General features: G+C 43.8%; 1 protein-coding gene across 2 annotated transcripts; it reads right to left on the reverse strand.

The window, feature by feature from the left end:
* Window positions 1–15,639, reverse strand: ppp1r42 (protein phosphatase 1, regulatory subunit 42). 2 transcript variants are annotated; one of them, XM_034169748.1, is made up of 9 exons: window positions 15,528–15,639; window positions 7,287–7,355; window positions 5,957–6,165; window positions 5,703–5,869; window positions 5,467–5,605; window positions 3,370–3,486; window positions 1,600–1,717; window positions 1,266–1,360; window positions 1–419 (listed from the first exon to the last, which is right to left on the reverse strand). In XM_034169748.1, the coding sequence occupies exons 3-9, from the start codon at window positions 6,086–6,088 to the stop codon at window positions 342–344; spliced, it is 846 nt and encodes a 281-aa protein (XP_034025639.1). In that variant the 5' UTR covers window positions 6,089–6,165; window positions 7,287–7,355; window positions 15,528–15,639; the 3' UTR covers window positions 1–341. The 2 variants fall into 2 exon arrangements, with proteins under 2 accessions (XP_034025639.1, XP_034025647.1); XM_034169756.1 differs by having other exon boundaries at window positions 1–577.
* Between the last annotated feature and the right edge of the window lie 53 nt (window positions 15,640–15,692).

Genomic DNA, 15,692 nt, shown 5'->3' on the forward strand with positions numbered 1-15,692 from the left:
AATGTAAAAAAAATAAAACCCTTTGAGGAAAAAAATTAATTTCATCCATTTTGTAATAAGGCTGTAATATAACAAAATATGAGGAAAAACTATAGCGCTGTGAAAACTTTCCGGATTCACCATATTCCAGCCACAGCCTAACTTTTCTGCTGACTAATGCAAACTGGTTCCTAACATTCTTTTTAATTGTGCCAACAGATAGACACAGGTGAAAACAAAACATTGTTTAGGATTTTAAAAACAGTACAAAAAACAAAATAATGACTTCAGAAGGTTTAGTTAAAAGGAAAACAGGCTCTTAATGGGAGGTGAAAATCAGCACACAACAACCAAAGAGTAGGTTATCTTCCACAAGCCAACAGTGGCAACGTGTCAGAAGCACTGGCACAGCGATACCTTGGGATGAGGCCGTGCTGGTTCTGACACAAAAGGATCACAGATTGCGGTTGTGGTTATGGAGCTAAAGAAATTAGACAGTCCTGAGCTGTAGCTGATTTGTTTGTGGAGAAGAAGTGAAGGCTTCAGGGTAGCTCCATCTCCACGACAACAAAACTGAAGAATCTTTAAGTTTTCATACCTATAAACAGAAAAACATGAATAATGGGCATCATCAGCTCACGGCATTTCATCTTACAATTAATTAGTCATTTAAAATGCAGGTAAATGTTTTATTTTACAACAACACACAGCAGGCATCCAAGCTGGTTAATAACATGATCACTAAAAAAAAAAAATCAAATCATTAAAGTATATAGAAGGAACACTGAAATTCAGTAAAAGAATAATTGATGAAGAGTCTGTGTGAAGAACAACACTGCAGCTGAACGGGTGCTGGTGCATCAATCACAGAACACACACTTATTTAAAATTTAAACAGACCCATCCAACATAATTAAAACAAAAAATTAAAATAACTGCGTTCATAAATAACAAACAGCAATGGCCTTTCACAAGCTGTCCCACAATTCATTTATCGCTTTCTTGACATGTCTTCTTGTCCACATCAAGATGAGGTTGAATAATTCATTTTTTAAACAAGTGTGTATGTTTGTAATACAATTACATACTCTTTGCATGTAAGCGACATAAATCACTAACAAGCAAAAGAAACCAAACAAACAAAAACAAAATGAGAATCACTGTTGACAAATTGGCATTCTTGGCCAAATTTGTATGAGCTCAAGTATGGAGGAGCAATTATGGTTATGTATGTAAATTGATTATTAGTCCAAAATATTGTTATTTACAACTGACTGATTTACGACCTGTTTGTCCTTTTTCTTCTTGGCCTCCTTTGAAGCTTTCCAGTTAGTGAGGAACTGTCTGGACAAGGCAGTAATTTCCTTCCCATCAAGGTCCTCTATTAAACCAAAATAAAGAAAATAATAATTAATTAAAAATTAAAAAAAAATAAAAAATAAAAAATGCAGACCACACAGGACTTTTTTTTTTTTTTTTTTTTTGCAGTGAGTAAACTTAAATGTTGGCATTATGTGATGTATGAAATCATTGCCTGGATATGTTAAAGTAAAAGAGATACACCTTGGTAATTTTAAATTTGAATGCTTTCAATAAGAAGCAGAGTGTAAAATATTTCACCGAGGCTTCGGCATGCCATAATCAGACGATCTCTGTATTTGGGTTTTCGGCACACAGGATTCCCTTGCAAATCCATTTCGCACAGCCAAGGCCAACACTGGAACACGTCCTCCAACTCCTGCAAATGCACGCACGCACACGCGCGCGCGCACACACACACACACACACACACACGCCACAAGATAACATTAATTTGCTTAAATTAATCATCATAACATGTCACAGATGGAAAACTCAATAAAAAGAAACTACTGAAATTTTTCTTCTAAATACATATGATTGGTAATAAAATGATCCCTAATGAGAAAAAGTTTAAAGGCGCACATGAATAGTAATGTGAAGTACAAGGGGCAATGGTAAGTGCATAAACAACACATCCGTCTATTTTAATAAGCGGTGTCGCCGGTGTCGTGTAACTACAAGTTCTCTCCTGAGGCAGCATTAGGCTCGCTCCTCCAGCAAGTTGCCTGCAGTTGTATGTTTATCTAAAGGCACATTAATCCAAGCTTGGAAATATGAATACTCTCTGGACATGCTCTGATTGTTCATTGCCTTCCTGTGTTGGCCAAAGCGCTTCCACTTTTCCAGCTCGTGCTGCAATCAGTTCAGAGGGGACCCCCGAGCACCGCGCGCTCCCAAGCTTTGATAAATGATCGTGTCAGGGCCGTCACTCAGAAAGCCCTCACTGAAGAGCAGCTCAGCCTCAAATTGCCCCCCCCAATGCGGGGGCGTGGAGCCCAGCGCAGGCTAGATACTCCCTGAGCTTGGCTGCTCTCTCCAGCCTGGACTAATGATAGGCCAGTTATGAACCTGTATTTGACCGGGGCTTCGATTCCCCTGTCCTCTCTGGCCTGCACACTGCTAACAGCCTCTGAAGATGCTCTCCATTTGTCACCCTGGCTGACTGCCTGTCATAATCTATTTTAAAAATCCATAATGTTTCATCTAGATTCTGACCACATGGCACAGATGCAGGAATTGATCTGGAGTGCTGTCTTTGCAGAATCAATTGCGGCAGACAGGCTGCATAAATTACAGAAAATATATACTAAAAATGACACTTGTAAAGGCGTTACCTGCACCGACATACTGACAAGAGGGACCCTTGTGTTATACTAGTAATCTTGGCTGTGTAGTCTGTTTCAAACTGATTTCCGCTGCTGGTGTTTTGAGCCAGCAGAAAAGGAAAAATGCTCTTTAAAGTAACATCAAGATTTTCAGGTGAGGAAAATCTTTGTTTATATCAGAGTCTTAAAAGCAAACGGTAGCAAAGATCAACAGAAAGAGCATGAATCTTATCTGTGCATTAGATGAACCGACTGCAGCAGTTAAAAGCTGGTGTTTTAGAGTGACAAATGTATGATTCTGAGGCTGGGGGTGGGGTGGGGTGGGGTGGGGGGGTCAGCCTCCCACAGAAAGAGAGAAACTTGTGCTTGTTTAAAGCTGTCAGCAAGGAGAGTCTCAGGGGAGCTGGCTTGCTGATTTGTTGAATAATTCTGACCCTGTGCGAGTCATGGAGACTGGGAACCTATGGCAGGATTTGCAGGATTTGCTTCTTTAGAACCCTGTTCTCCATTTCATTACACACATCACTGCAGAAACCTCCGGAACCATCACTGCAAACCCGCTCGACTAATAGTGGTGCTGTGTTGATTTTAATATACCACGTCAGACACGCAGCACTCACTCACATTCTAACCCATCACACACCAGAAAAAAAAAAGAGAAAAATGTAAGGGCACGTTTCACAGACACGTGTACTTTATTTACCTTCACATCTTGTAATTTATTGTCTGCTGCAGAAAACTGCTGGAGTGCCGTCAGCACAGCAAGGTCCCCGATTTCCTCAATGCTGTTGTTACTGATGTTGAGGACACAGAGAGATTTCTGCACAAAATATTAAATGAGTCATGAGTAAAATGACATCTTTCCTCGCTCTTTCTTCCCTTCAATTTACTAAAGGTGGCATCTTAACTGGTGTCGATATACTGAGTAAATGTGACTGCAACATGAATAAAGGACAGAATGTGCTGAAATAATACTGTTAAAAATAAGAAAACAGGACAAACTAAAGTGATTTCAAAGTACGCAGACTTTCCTACAAGTGCTAATTTGTTTAACAAATTCAATTTCTTCATCAAATTGACATCAGAACCACTAGTTTCTGGAAGTCTTTCGAATCCGAATATAAGACATTAAACAGTGTAATTAAGCTTAATTAAATTGCCCTTTTGTGTCAATGCACAACTATTCCTTGAAGTACCTCCAACAGACCTGACAGCATTGTATACGTCTGTGTGCCCAAAATGAATTAAATCTATAGTGCCAGTGTTTTTTTTAAAGATTTAAGTCATGAAAATAATTTTCTTTGCCACCACTACAATTTTATTCCTTAGTATTTAGATAAGGGATTCATGATATGATATTGCCAATATGATCAAAATTCATGCCACCTGGAAACAATTTAGAATTTCAACCCCTGAGGGGGAGAAATTGAAGGGATGAAATGCTACGACCAGTATTTGGGAGATTTGGAAGTAATTTACAAGAAATCTTATGGATGTTAACGTGAAATGAGTCACAGGTAATCTCAAAACCACACGTATGCACACATGCGCTTCCTCTTGTAGTTAGTCTGCATGACGGCGATGAAGTAAAACACATTCACTATGGAATTCCGCCACAGATAAATATGTCCTCTTCATTAAAATGAGCTGTAATTTTTCAACATCTTATAAAAATAAACCAACATTATAATGCTTGGATTTCAGTAGAAACTAAATTTTCTCAGTTTTGTGAAATCTGAAAGGCCCTATAGCTTTAAACATAGGATATGGCTACAGGGACATACCAGACATGTGGCACTCCAACAGTGAATGGCTCTGACAGAACATAACAGCACTACGTGGCGCCATGTTGCCACATCCACCACACCACAGAGGAAGTTGAGTGCTGGCTCATTCACAGAGTAACACACCATATGTCCAAAATATTGCAGCTGACCCTCTCTCACAATGCAAGTCATACTTCTCATTGAAATTATCCTAAGGAAATGCTTTTTGACACAAAGTCATTCCAACAGTACCCAAGGACCCTCCAAAGAGACTGGCTACCATTCAAGTCTCACAACCTCATAGTAAGACCGGAAGCACCAGGACCCTAAAGACATGGACGTTTGTTCTCCTGCAAAGTTAAAGACAACAACAATCACCTCTGAACAGCTACCTCATCAACTCCATAACCAAAGATATGAGAGCTACTGTACACTGATATGAACACGGATAATCATTGTGTGGCAATACTGGGTTAGCAGTAGTAGTACTGCAATACTACTTACTGGGAGAGATTGAGTGTGTGCATGTATGTATATATAAATATATATACATGCATACACACATAAAACTCAATTAATGGGATCTTGTCCAAATTAGAGTCTCTAGACAGTACTCATGCTAAATATTCATCTTGGTTTGAAGATCTCTAAGGGTACATTTATACAAGGTTGGAACTCTAAATTTGCACAGCAATTTCTTTAATTATCCAAATAAACAAGAAGCTGAGACTTGGTGTGTTTATTCATGGCCAGGGCTGTAAACGAAGTAAACAGACCTAACCAATTTGTAAGAGCAGAGAGAGCAACAGAGCTCTCTTTGACATCATCAAACCATGCACAATACTGCTTTTACACAGATTACTGGCTGCTAAGATCTGTTACAGTGAAGGCGATAACTTAAATGCTCCATGCATCCTTGTGATTTAAAAAGAGAACATGAGGAAAAAAAGGAGAGGAATGGTATTAATTTAGGAAATGTAGTTCCACTTTTTTCATACCAATTTTGCACTTAGCAGTGTAAAATCTGGTCTTACAGCAAGAGAAACAAGTGTTCGTGGATCAAAGAGCAGCTTTTCTCCTGGTGCCAGGTTCTGATTCTCCAGATGAAGCTCCTTAAGCTCAGTCAGCTGCTCCAAACCTTCTACCACCACAATGCTGTTCCTACCAAGATACCTAGAGAAGACGTTAAACCACACACGTGCACAAATACAAATGACCCCACATGATTATCACCGCACAGGACCACTCTCTGTTAAAATTAGCAACTCACAGTTTGGAGAGCCTCTGCAGACTGGAGAGATTATCGATATGAGTGATGTTGTTGCTCTGCAAATACAGATGTGTGAGGCTGGAGGCAAAACCAAGGTTGCATATGCCTGTGATCTGGTTGTCATACAGGTAGAGAACAGTGAGGTTCCTACACATGGAGATGTCACCCTGAAAATGGATAGAAGAAGTGATTCCCCCAAGAGGGAGAACTTCAAGAACCAAAACAAAGTGTCAGTGTTTATTGCGACTACTTACAATATAATCGATATTCTTGTTGGAAAAGTTAAGGTGGGTGAGTTTCTTGAGGTACTGTGAGAAAGAGAAGTCCCCTTTCTTTTTTAAGTGCACTTTAGATTTAGCAATCAGATCTACATTCAGATGTACCATGATGGCCCCTCACAGATGCAGCATCAAAGAGGATCCTCTTCTGCTTCAGCCATTCAATGTGAAGCAGCAATTTAGAGCTGTTTGTGAGGGAAAAAACATACACCTGAGCTGACGCAGACATTAGAAACCATTTTAAATGCTGCGAGGAATTTGAACCACCAGGGGGGCAAACAGTGGCTGAATGGGAAGCCTATCTAGAATACAATTCTTATCCAAAACCATACGTGATATATTTGATTAATTCCGTTTGGGTGCATTCTTTCTTCAGATGGCACTGTGTTGTACAGCCCATGAAGGGAGGCAGAAGAGAACTAGCATGCAGAATGGATAATGGATATTGGCCTCTCTTCATTGGCTTCCTGTTAATTCTAGAATAGAATTTAAAATTCTTCTTCTTACTTATAAGGTTTTGAATAATCAGGTCCCATCTTATCTTAGGGACCTCGTAGTACCATATCACCCCAATAGAGCGCTTCGCTCTCAGACTGCAGGCTTACTTGTAGTTCCTAGGGTTTGTAAGAGTAGAATGGGAGGCAGAGCCTTCAGCTTTCAGGCTCCTCTCCTGTGGAACCAGCTCCCAATTCAGATCAGGGAGACAGACACCCTCTCTACTTTTAAGATTAGGCTTAAAACTTTCCTTTTTGCTAAAGCTTATAGTTAGGGCTGGATCAGGTGACCCTGAACCATCCCTTAGTTATGCTGCTATAGACGTAGACTGCTGGGGGGTTCCCATGATGCACTGTTTCTTTCTCTTTTTGCTCTGTATGCACCACTCTGCATTTAATCATTAGTGATCAATCTCTGCTCCCCTCCACAGCATGTCTTTTTCCTGGTTCTCTCCCTCAGCCCCAACCAGTCCCAGCAGAAGACTGCCCCTCCCTGAGCCTGGTTCTGCTGGAGGTTTCTTCCTGTTAAAAGGGAGTTTTTCCTTCCCACTGTAGCCAAGTGCTTGCTCACAGGGGGTCGTTTTGACCGTTGGGGTTTTACATAATTATTGTATGGCCTTGCCTTACAATATAAAGCGCCTTGGGGCAACTGTTTGTTGTGATTTGGCGCTATATAAAAAAATTGATTGATTGATTGATAAATGGGTTTGGAAGACAGGACTGTACCTGAATGATATGAGACAATATTTGAGGTTTAACGAAGATCAGGATTCACAAGATAGGTTGCAGGGAAAGTAAATAAATTTAAATACCTTGGATGACTGACTGATGAAGATGGAGAAGTGGATGTAGAAGTAACCAGTGCAGTCTGGCTGGAACAACTGGAAAAAGGTATGGAGTATTATGAGAATCGAGGTGAGTGGGTATTGTGAGTAGAATTTTGAGGGAACAAAAATTTACTCCATTTTGGAATTAGGCTGTAACATAACAAAATGCGTAAAAGGTGAAGTTCTGTGAATACTTTCTGGATTAACCGTATATGGATGTGTTGTACTATAAACCTGAATCAAATAAGAAACAGAACAACCAGATGTCAGGTCAGGTTTAGGAGCATGTCTTTGTGTGGCTACACTGGCTGCACCACAGACCTGCCTTGGGTCCTGGATGGCAACCATCTAGGTAAACAAGTCCACCCTGAAAACCACCATCTTGACCTTTTCCAGTTGCTGAGGCCCTCAAACCTGAGGCAGCTGTGTGCTGGATCACTGGAGTCTTCTAGGTAAGCAATCCTTTGACAGAAAGCCAGTGCAATGGTGCCCAAAGATCCTCCAAAGAGACGTTATATCAAAGATATCCATTCATTGCTCCAGGTCGGTTTTCAATGTCTATGTCTCAAAGCAACACATTAAGACAGGAAGTAACAGGATCCTATAGACTTGGACCTTTATTTTCCTGTAAAGGTATCTATACCCACAAACACCTTTGTTCAGGGACAATGAATGAGCAGCAGTTTATCAGCATCAAAATAAGGGCAATTCTGACCTTTTTGGATGTGCAATGGGTAGGTACGTTTGGTGTGTATTCCGAAAAATAGCCACGTTAAAGCAGACAGCAAATCTTTGTTAATGTAAACAATGATGATTAGAAAAAAGAAGACCTAAATCCTATATAGGTCCTGAGGGCCACTGGTGTCACTGCTCATCCCAGAATTGTGCAGTGTGAAGTGGATGACAGTCAACAACTCCCGCCTGAATGGGACTCCTCTACATGGCAGGTTGAAGATGCCAGACAGGAATTATTTTCCATCCATCCATCCACTTTCTTCCGCTTTATCCGGAGTCGGGTCGCGGGGGCAGCAGCTCAAGCAAAGCCGCCCAGACCTCCCGATCCACACACACCTCCTCCAGCTCCTCCGGGGGAACCCCAAGGCGTTCCCAAGCCAGCCGAGAGATGTAGTCCCTCCAGCGTGTCCTGGGTCTTCCCCGGGGCCTCCTCCCAGTGGGACGTGCCCGGAACACCTCTCCAGCGAGGCGTCCAGGGGGCATCCGGAAAAGATGCCCGAGCCACCTCAACTGACTCCTTTCGACGTGGAGGAGCAGCGGCTCGACTCCGAGCTCCTCCTGAGTGACCGAGCTCCTCACCCTATCTCTAAGGGAGCGCCCAGCCACCCTGCGGAGGAAACTCATCTCGGCCGCTTGTACTCGCGATCTCGTTCTTTCGGTCATGAGCCAAATGTCATGACCATAGGTGAGGATCGGAACGTAGATCGATCGGTAAATCGAGAGCTTTGCCCCCCTACTCAGCTCTCTCTTCACCACGACGGTCCGATACAGCGACCGCATCACTGCAGATGCTGCACCGATCCGTCTATCGATCTCACGCTCCATCCGTCCCTCACTCGTGAACAAGACCCCGAGATACTTAAACTCCTCCACTTGAGGCAAGGACACTCCACCGACCTCAAGAGGGCAAAGCACCTTTTTCCGGTCGAGAACCATGGCCTCGGATTTGGAGGTGCTGATTCTCATCCCGGACGTTTCACACTCGGCTGCAAACTGCCCCAGTACACGCTGAAGGTCCTGATTTGACAAAGCCAACAGAACCACATCGTCCGCAAACAGCAGAGACGAGATTCTGTGGTTCCCAAACCAGACCCCCTCTACATCCTGGCTGCGCCTAGAAATTCTGTCCATAAAAATAATGAACAGAACCGGTGACAAAGGGCAACCCTGGCGGAGGCCAACGTGCACTGGAAACAGGTTTGACTTACTACCGGCAATGCGAACCAAGCTCCTGCTGCGGTCGTACAGGGACCGGATAGCCCTTAGCAAAGGACCCCGGACCCCGTACTCCCGGAGCACTCCCCACAGGGTGCGCCGAGGGACACGGTCAAATGCCTTCTCCAGATCCACAAAACACATGTGGACTGGTTGGGCAAACTCCCATGAACCCTCGAGCACCCGATGGAGCGTGTAGAGCTGGTCCAGTGTGCCGCGACCAGGACGAAAACCACACTGCTCCTCCTGAATCCGACGTTCAACCATCGGTCGAATTCTCCTCTCCAGTACTCTGGAATAGACCTTACCGGGGAGGCTGAGGAGTGTGATCCCCCTATAGTTGGAACACACCCTCCGGTCCCCCTTCTTAAACAGAGGGACCACCACCCCGGTCTGCCAATCCAGAGGCACTGTCCCCGATCGCCACGCGATGTTGCAGCGGCGTGTCAGCCAAGACAGCCCCACAACATCCAGAGACTTAAGGTACTCAGGACGGATTTCATCCACCCCAGGAGCCTTGCCACCGAGGAGCTTTCTAACCACCTCGGTGACTTCGGCCTGGGTAATGGATGAGTCTGCCTCCGAGTCCCCAGTCTCTGCTTCCTCTTCGGAAGACGTGACGATGGGATTCGGGAGATCCTCGAAGTACTCCTTCCACCGCCCGACAACATCCCCAGTCAGGGTCAACAGCTCCCCACCCGCACCGTAAACAGTGCTGGTGGAGAGCTGCTTCCGTCTCCTGAGGCGTTGGACGGTTTGCCAGAATCTCTTCGAGGCCGACCGATAGTCCTCCTCCATAGCCTCCCCGAACTCCTCCCAGACCCGAGTTTTTGCCTCTGCGACCGCACGGGCTGCGGCACGCTTGGCCTGCCGGTACCTGTCAGCTGCCTCTGGGGTCCACCTACCAACAAAGATGAGTAGGACTCCTTCTTCAGCTTGATGGCATCCCTTACTTCCGGTGTCCACCACCGGGTTCAGGGATTGCCGCCGCGACAGGCACCAGAGACCTTGCGACCACAGCTACGAGCAGCCGCATCGACAATGGAGGTGGAGAACATAGTCCACTCGGACTCCATGTCTCCAACCTCCCCTGGGATCTGGGAGAAGCTCTCCCGGAGGTGGGAGTTGAAGACCTCGCTGACAGAGGGTTCCGCCAGTCGTTCCCAGCAGACCTTCACGATACGTTTGGGCCTGCCAGGTCTTACCGGCTTCCTCCCCTTCCAGCAGATCCAACTCACCACCAGGTGGTGATCAGTCGACAGCTCTGCCCCTCTCTTCACTCGAGTGTCCGAGACACGTGGCCGAAGGTCAGATGATACGACTACAAAGTCGATCATCGACCTCCGGCTCAGGGTGTCCTGGTGCCACTCGGGTTCAGATCGGGGAGGCCGTGCTTCCCGATCACCCCACTCCAGGTCTCTCTGTCTCACAGAATTATTTTCCTTCATGCACAAATTACACATCTTCATATAGTGTGCTACCATTATTGAAATCTTCTTTTTTTGGCTGCTCCCATTAGGGGTCACCACAGCAGATCAATAGTTTCCATCTCATCCTGTCCTCTATTATACCAATTACCTGTATGTCCTCCCTCAGACATTTATAAACCTCCTCCTGCCTGGTGGCTCCATCCTCAGCATCCTTCTCCCTATATACTCTGGGTCCCTCCTCTGCACATGTCCAAACATCTCAATCTCACCTTGCTGACTTTGTCTCCAAACTGTCCAACATGAGCTGTCCCTATGATATGTTCATTCATAATCCTGTCCATTCTCATCACTCCCAAAGAGAACTGCAGTATCTTCAGCTCTGCCACCTCCAGTTCTGTCTCCTGTCTTTTTGTTAGTACCACCATCTCTAAGCCGTACAGCATAGCTGGTCTCACTACTGTCTTGTAGACTTTCCCCTTCACTCTTACAGATATTCTTGGGTCAGAAATCACTCCTGCCACCTTTCTCCACCCAATCCATCCTGCCTGCACACTCTTCTTCACCCCTCTACCACACTGTCCATTACTTTGGACAGTTGACCGCAAGTATTTAAATGCACTTACAGTAGAGTTCAGAATAATAGTAGTGCTATGTGACTAAAAAGATTCATCGAGGTTTTGAGTATATTTCTTATTGTTACATGGGAAACAAGGTACCAGTAGATTCAGCAGATTCTCACAAATCCAACAAGACCAAGCATTCATGATATGCACACTCTTAAGGCTATGAAATTGGGCTATTAGTAAAAAAAAAAAGTAGAAAAGGGGGTGTTCACAATAATAGTAGTGTGGCATTCGGTCAGTGAGTTCGTCAATTTTGTGGAACAAACAGGTGTGAATCAGGTGTCCCCTATTCAAGGATGAAGCCAGCACCTGTTGAACATGCTTTTCTCTTTGAAAGCCTGAGGAAAAAGGGACGTTCAAGACATTGTTCAGAAGAACAGCGTAGCTTGATTAAGAAGTTGATTGGAGAGGCGAAAACCTATACGCAGGTGCAAAAAATTATAGGCTGTTCATCTACAATGATCTCCAATGCTTTAAAATGGACAAAAAAAAAAAAAAAGAGACGCGTGGAAGAAAATGGAAAACAACCATCAAAATGTATAGAAGAATAACCAGAATGGCAAAGGCTCACCCATTGATCAGCTCCAGGATGGTCAAAGACAGTCTGGAGTTACCTGTAAGTGCTGTGACAGTTAGAAGACGCCTGTGTGAAGCAAATTTATTTGCAAGAATCCCCCGCAAAGTCCCTCTGTTAAATAGAAGACATGTGCAGAAGAGGTTACAATTTGCCAAAGAACACATCAACTGGCCTAAAGAGAAATGGAGGAATATTTTGTGGACTGATGAGAGTAAAACTGTTCTTTTTGGGTCCAAGAGCCGCAGACAGTTTGTGAGACGACCCCCAAACTCTGAATTCAAGCCACAGTTCACAGTGAAGACATTGAAGCATGGTGGTGCAAGCATCATGATATGGGCATGTTTCTCCTACTATGGTGTTGGGCCTATATATCACATACCAGGTATCATGGATCAGTTTGGATATGTCAAAATACTTGAAGAGGTCATGTTGCCTTATGCTGAAGAGGACATGCCCTTGAAATGAGTGTTTCAACAAGACAATTGCCCCGAGCACACTAGTAACTGAGCAAAATCTTGGTTCCAAACCAACAAAATTAATGCCTCGCAGATGTGAAGAAATCTTAAAAAACTGTGGTTATACAACTAAATACTAGTTTAGTGATTCACAGGATTGCTACAAAAGCAGTTTGAACATAAAAGTTTTGAGTTTGTAGCGTCAACAGCAGATGCTACTATTATTGTGAACACCCCCTTTTCTACTTTTTTTTACTAATAGCCCAATTTCATAGCCTTACGAGTGTGCATATCACGAATACTTGGTCTTGTTGGATTTGTGAGAATCTACTGGTACCTTGTTTCCCATGTAACAAGAAATATACTCAAAACCTGGATTAATCTTTTTAGTCACATAGCACTACTATTATTCTGAACACTACTGTACTTTCACCACTTCTACTCCTTGTAACTGCACTATTCCACCAGGCCCCCTCTCATTCACACACACCTGTACTGTCTTACTCCTACTGACTTTCATTCCCCTTCTCTTCATATCTCCACCTTTCCAGGTTAGACTCAACTCTCTGCTCTCACTACAGACCAATGTCATCTAAAAACCAAACATCATTGTCCATGGAGACTCCTGTGTGATCTCATGTGTCAACATGTCCATCACTATTGTGAACAAGAAAGGACTCAGAACTGATCCTTGGTGTAATACCACCTCCACCTTGAATGAATCTATCATTCCTACTGCGCATCTCACTGCTGTCACACTGTCCTTGTACATGTCCTGAAGTACCCTAACATGCTACTCTGCCACTCCTGACTTCCTCATACAATACTACAACTATTCTCTTGGCACCCTGTCTTAAGCTTTCTTTAAAACCAAAAACACACAATGTAACTCCTTCTGGCCTTCTCTATACTTCATCAGTAGTCTCAGAGCAAACACTGCACCTGTAGTGCTCTTTCTCAGCATGAAACCATATTTATGCTCACAGATCTTCACCTGTTTTCAAAGTTGAGCTTCTACTACTCTCTCCCATAACTTCATGCCGTGGCTGATCAGCTTAATGCCTCGGTAGTTACTGCAGCTCTGCACATCACCCTTCGTCTCCACTCCTCGGGCATCCTCTCACTTTCCAAGATTTTATTAAACAATCTGGTTAGAAACTCCACTGCCATCTCTCCTAAACATTTCCATGTCTCCACTGGAATCTCATATGGACCAACTGTCTTTCCATTCTTCATCCTTTTCATAGCTGCCCTCACTTTATCCTTACTTAGCTCTTGTACTTCCTGATTTACTCTCATCACATCGTTCAGCCTTTTCTCTCTCATTTTCTTCACTCATTGGCTCCTCAAAATATTCCCTCCACCTTCTAAACACACTCTCTTCACTTGTCAGCACTTTATCATCTGTATCCTTTATCAGCCTAACGTGGTGCAGATCCTTTCCAGCTCTGTCACTTTGTCTGGCAAACTGGTTCAAGTCCTTTTCTCCTTCTTTACTGTTCCAACTTCTTGTACAGCTTGCTAAATGCCTTTTCCTTAGCTTTTGCCACTTCTCTTTTTGCCTTATGCTGCATCTCATTGTATTCCTGTCTACTTTCTTCATCTCTCTGACTATCCCAATTCTTTTTTGCCAGCCTTTCTCCTTATGCTTTCTTTAACATCTTCATTCTGCCACCAAGTGTACTTGTCTTCCTTCCACTGTCCAGATGTCACACCCAGTACCTTTCCTCACCACATCTGCAGTACTGTTCCAGTTGTTCAAAATTGCTTCCCCTGCATCCAGTGCCTGTCTCACCAGCTCACTGAATTTCACACAACAGTCTTTCTCCTTTAGCTTCCATCATCTGATCCTTTGTTAAGCTCTGACTCTCTTCCTCTTCTTTACCTCTAAAGTAATCCTACAAACCACCATCCTATGCTGTTTGGCTATGCTCGCCCCTGCCACCACCTTACAGTCTCTAATAGCTTTTAGCTTGCATCTCCTACAAAGAATGTAGTACACCTGTGTGCACCTTCCTCCACTCTTATATGTCACCCCGTGCTCCTCACTTTTCCTAAAGAAGGTATTCACTACAGCCATTTCCATCCTTTTTGCAAAATCAACTACCATCTGCCCTTCCACATTCCTGTCCTTGATACCATATCGATCCATTACTTCCTCATCACCTCTGTTCCCTTCACCAACATGCCTATTAAAGTCCTACCACCACTCTTTCTTGCTTGGGCAACCTGTGGGGCATATGCACTGATGATATTCATCATCACCACTACAATTCAACACACCAACTTCACACTCACCACCCTGTTGGACACTTGCTTAACCTCCAGCATACTCTTCTTTTAAATGATACACCTTGAACCCACCACCTATGCTCCTGACCTTACTTCCCTTCCTCTTGCACACACAATATGTCTGCCTTTCTCCTCTCCATCATATCAGCCAGCTCTCTCCCTTTACCAGTCATACTGCCAACATTCAAAGTTCAGACTCTCACTTCCACTCTTCTAGTTTACCTCTTCTTCCGCTGTCTCTGGACACATTTTTCTCCTGTTCTTCGCCCAGCAGTAGCCCAATTTCCGCCAGTACCTTGTCAGATAATGCCACCAGTGGCGGTCGGAATTTCTATTTGATTTGTACTCTGCATCTTTATTTTGGCTTGTTTTACGCCGGATGCCCTTCATGACCCAACTCTACTCATTTTGCCGGGCTTCACACCCCATGTGACTGAGATTTGACAAACTTTAACACACTGCCTCCTTCTACACCTCATTTATCTGGGTTTGGGACGGGCACTTAGAATGTACTAGCTGCACAGCTCATGTGGCTGAGTTGTACTACCATTTAAACACATTTTTGTTTTCTCTCCTTGGAGGGAAAGGCGACATAAAAAAAGTACTTCCAGCTGGTAGGTTCTGGGTCGATCCAGTCTGCCGGCTGCCGTTCTACACAGTAAATTATTAAACGATACTTTATATGTCGAAGTGGAGGGAAGCGATATGTGTGTTTATTTCTGTTGTTAAAAGTATTTTGTAATTGAAGAACACTCATGAACAGCATCGATTCAGTTATCAACCAAACCCCGGCGGCATTTGCAGGTGTCAGGTCACAGAATCCGCCATAACACCTGTTACCTAGCTAGCGTGCTAACTATAATCACTTCTACGAGAACTAGCGTGAAATTCATCCTTACCGTAATAAATTATGACCTGAATAAAAAAAATAAGTCGTACGGTTTGGTGTTATCCAACAAAGACGCTTTCGTAGCGAAAAAAGCTGTTGTTGCTAATGACTGTGCACCGGATGTTTATAAGCAGCAAGAATCCACGTGACTATGACGTTTGAAACATTTTGCTTC

This window comes from Thalassophryne amazonica, chromosome 1, assembly GCF_902500255.1.
Source record: "Thalassophryne amazonica chromosome 1, fThaAma1.1, whole genome shotgun sequence".
Taxonomy (NCBI): Eukaryota; Metazoa; Chordata; class Actinopteri; order Batrachoidiformes; family Batrachoididae; genus Thalassophryne; species Thalassophryne amazonica.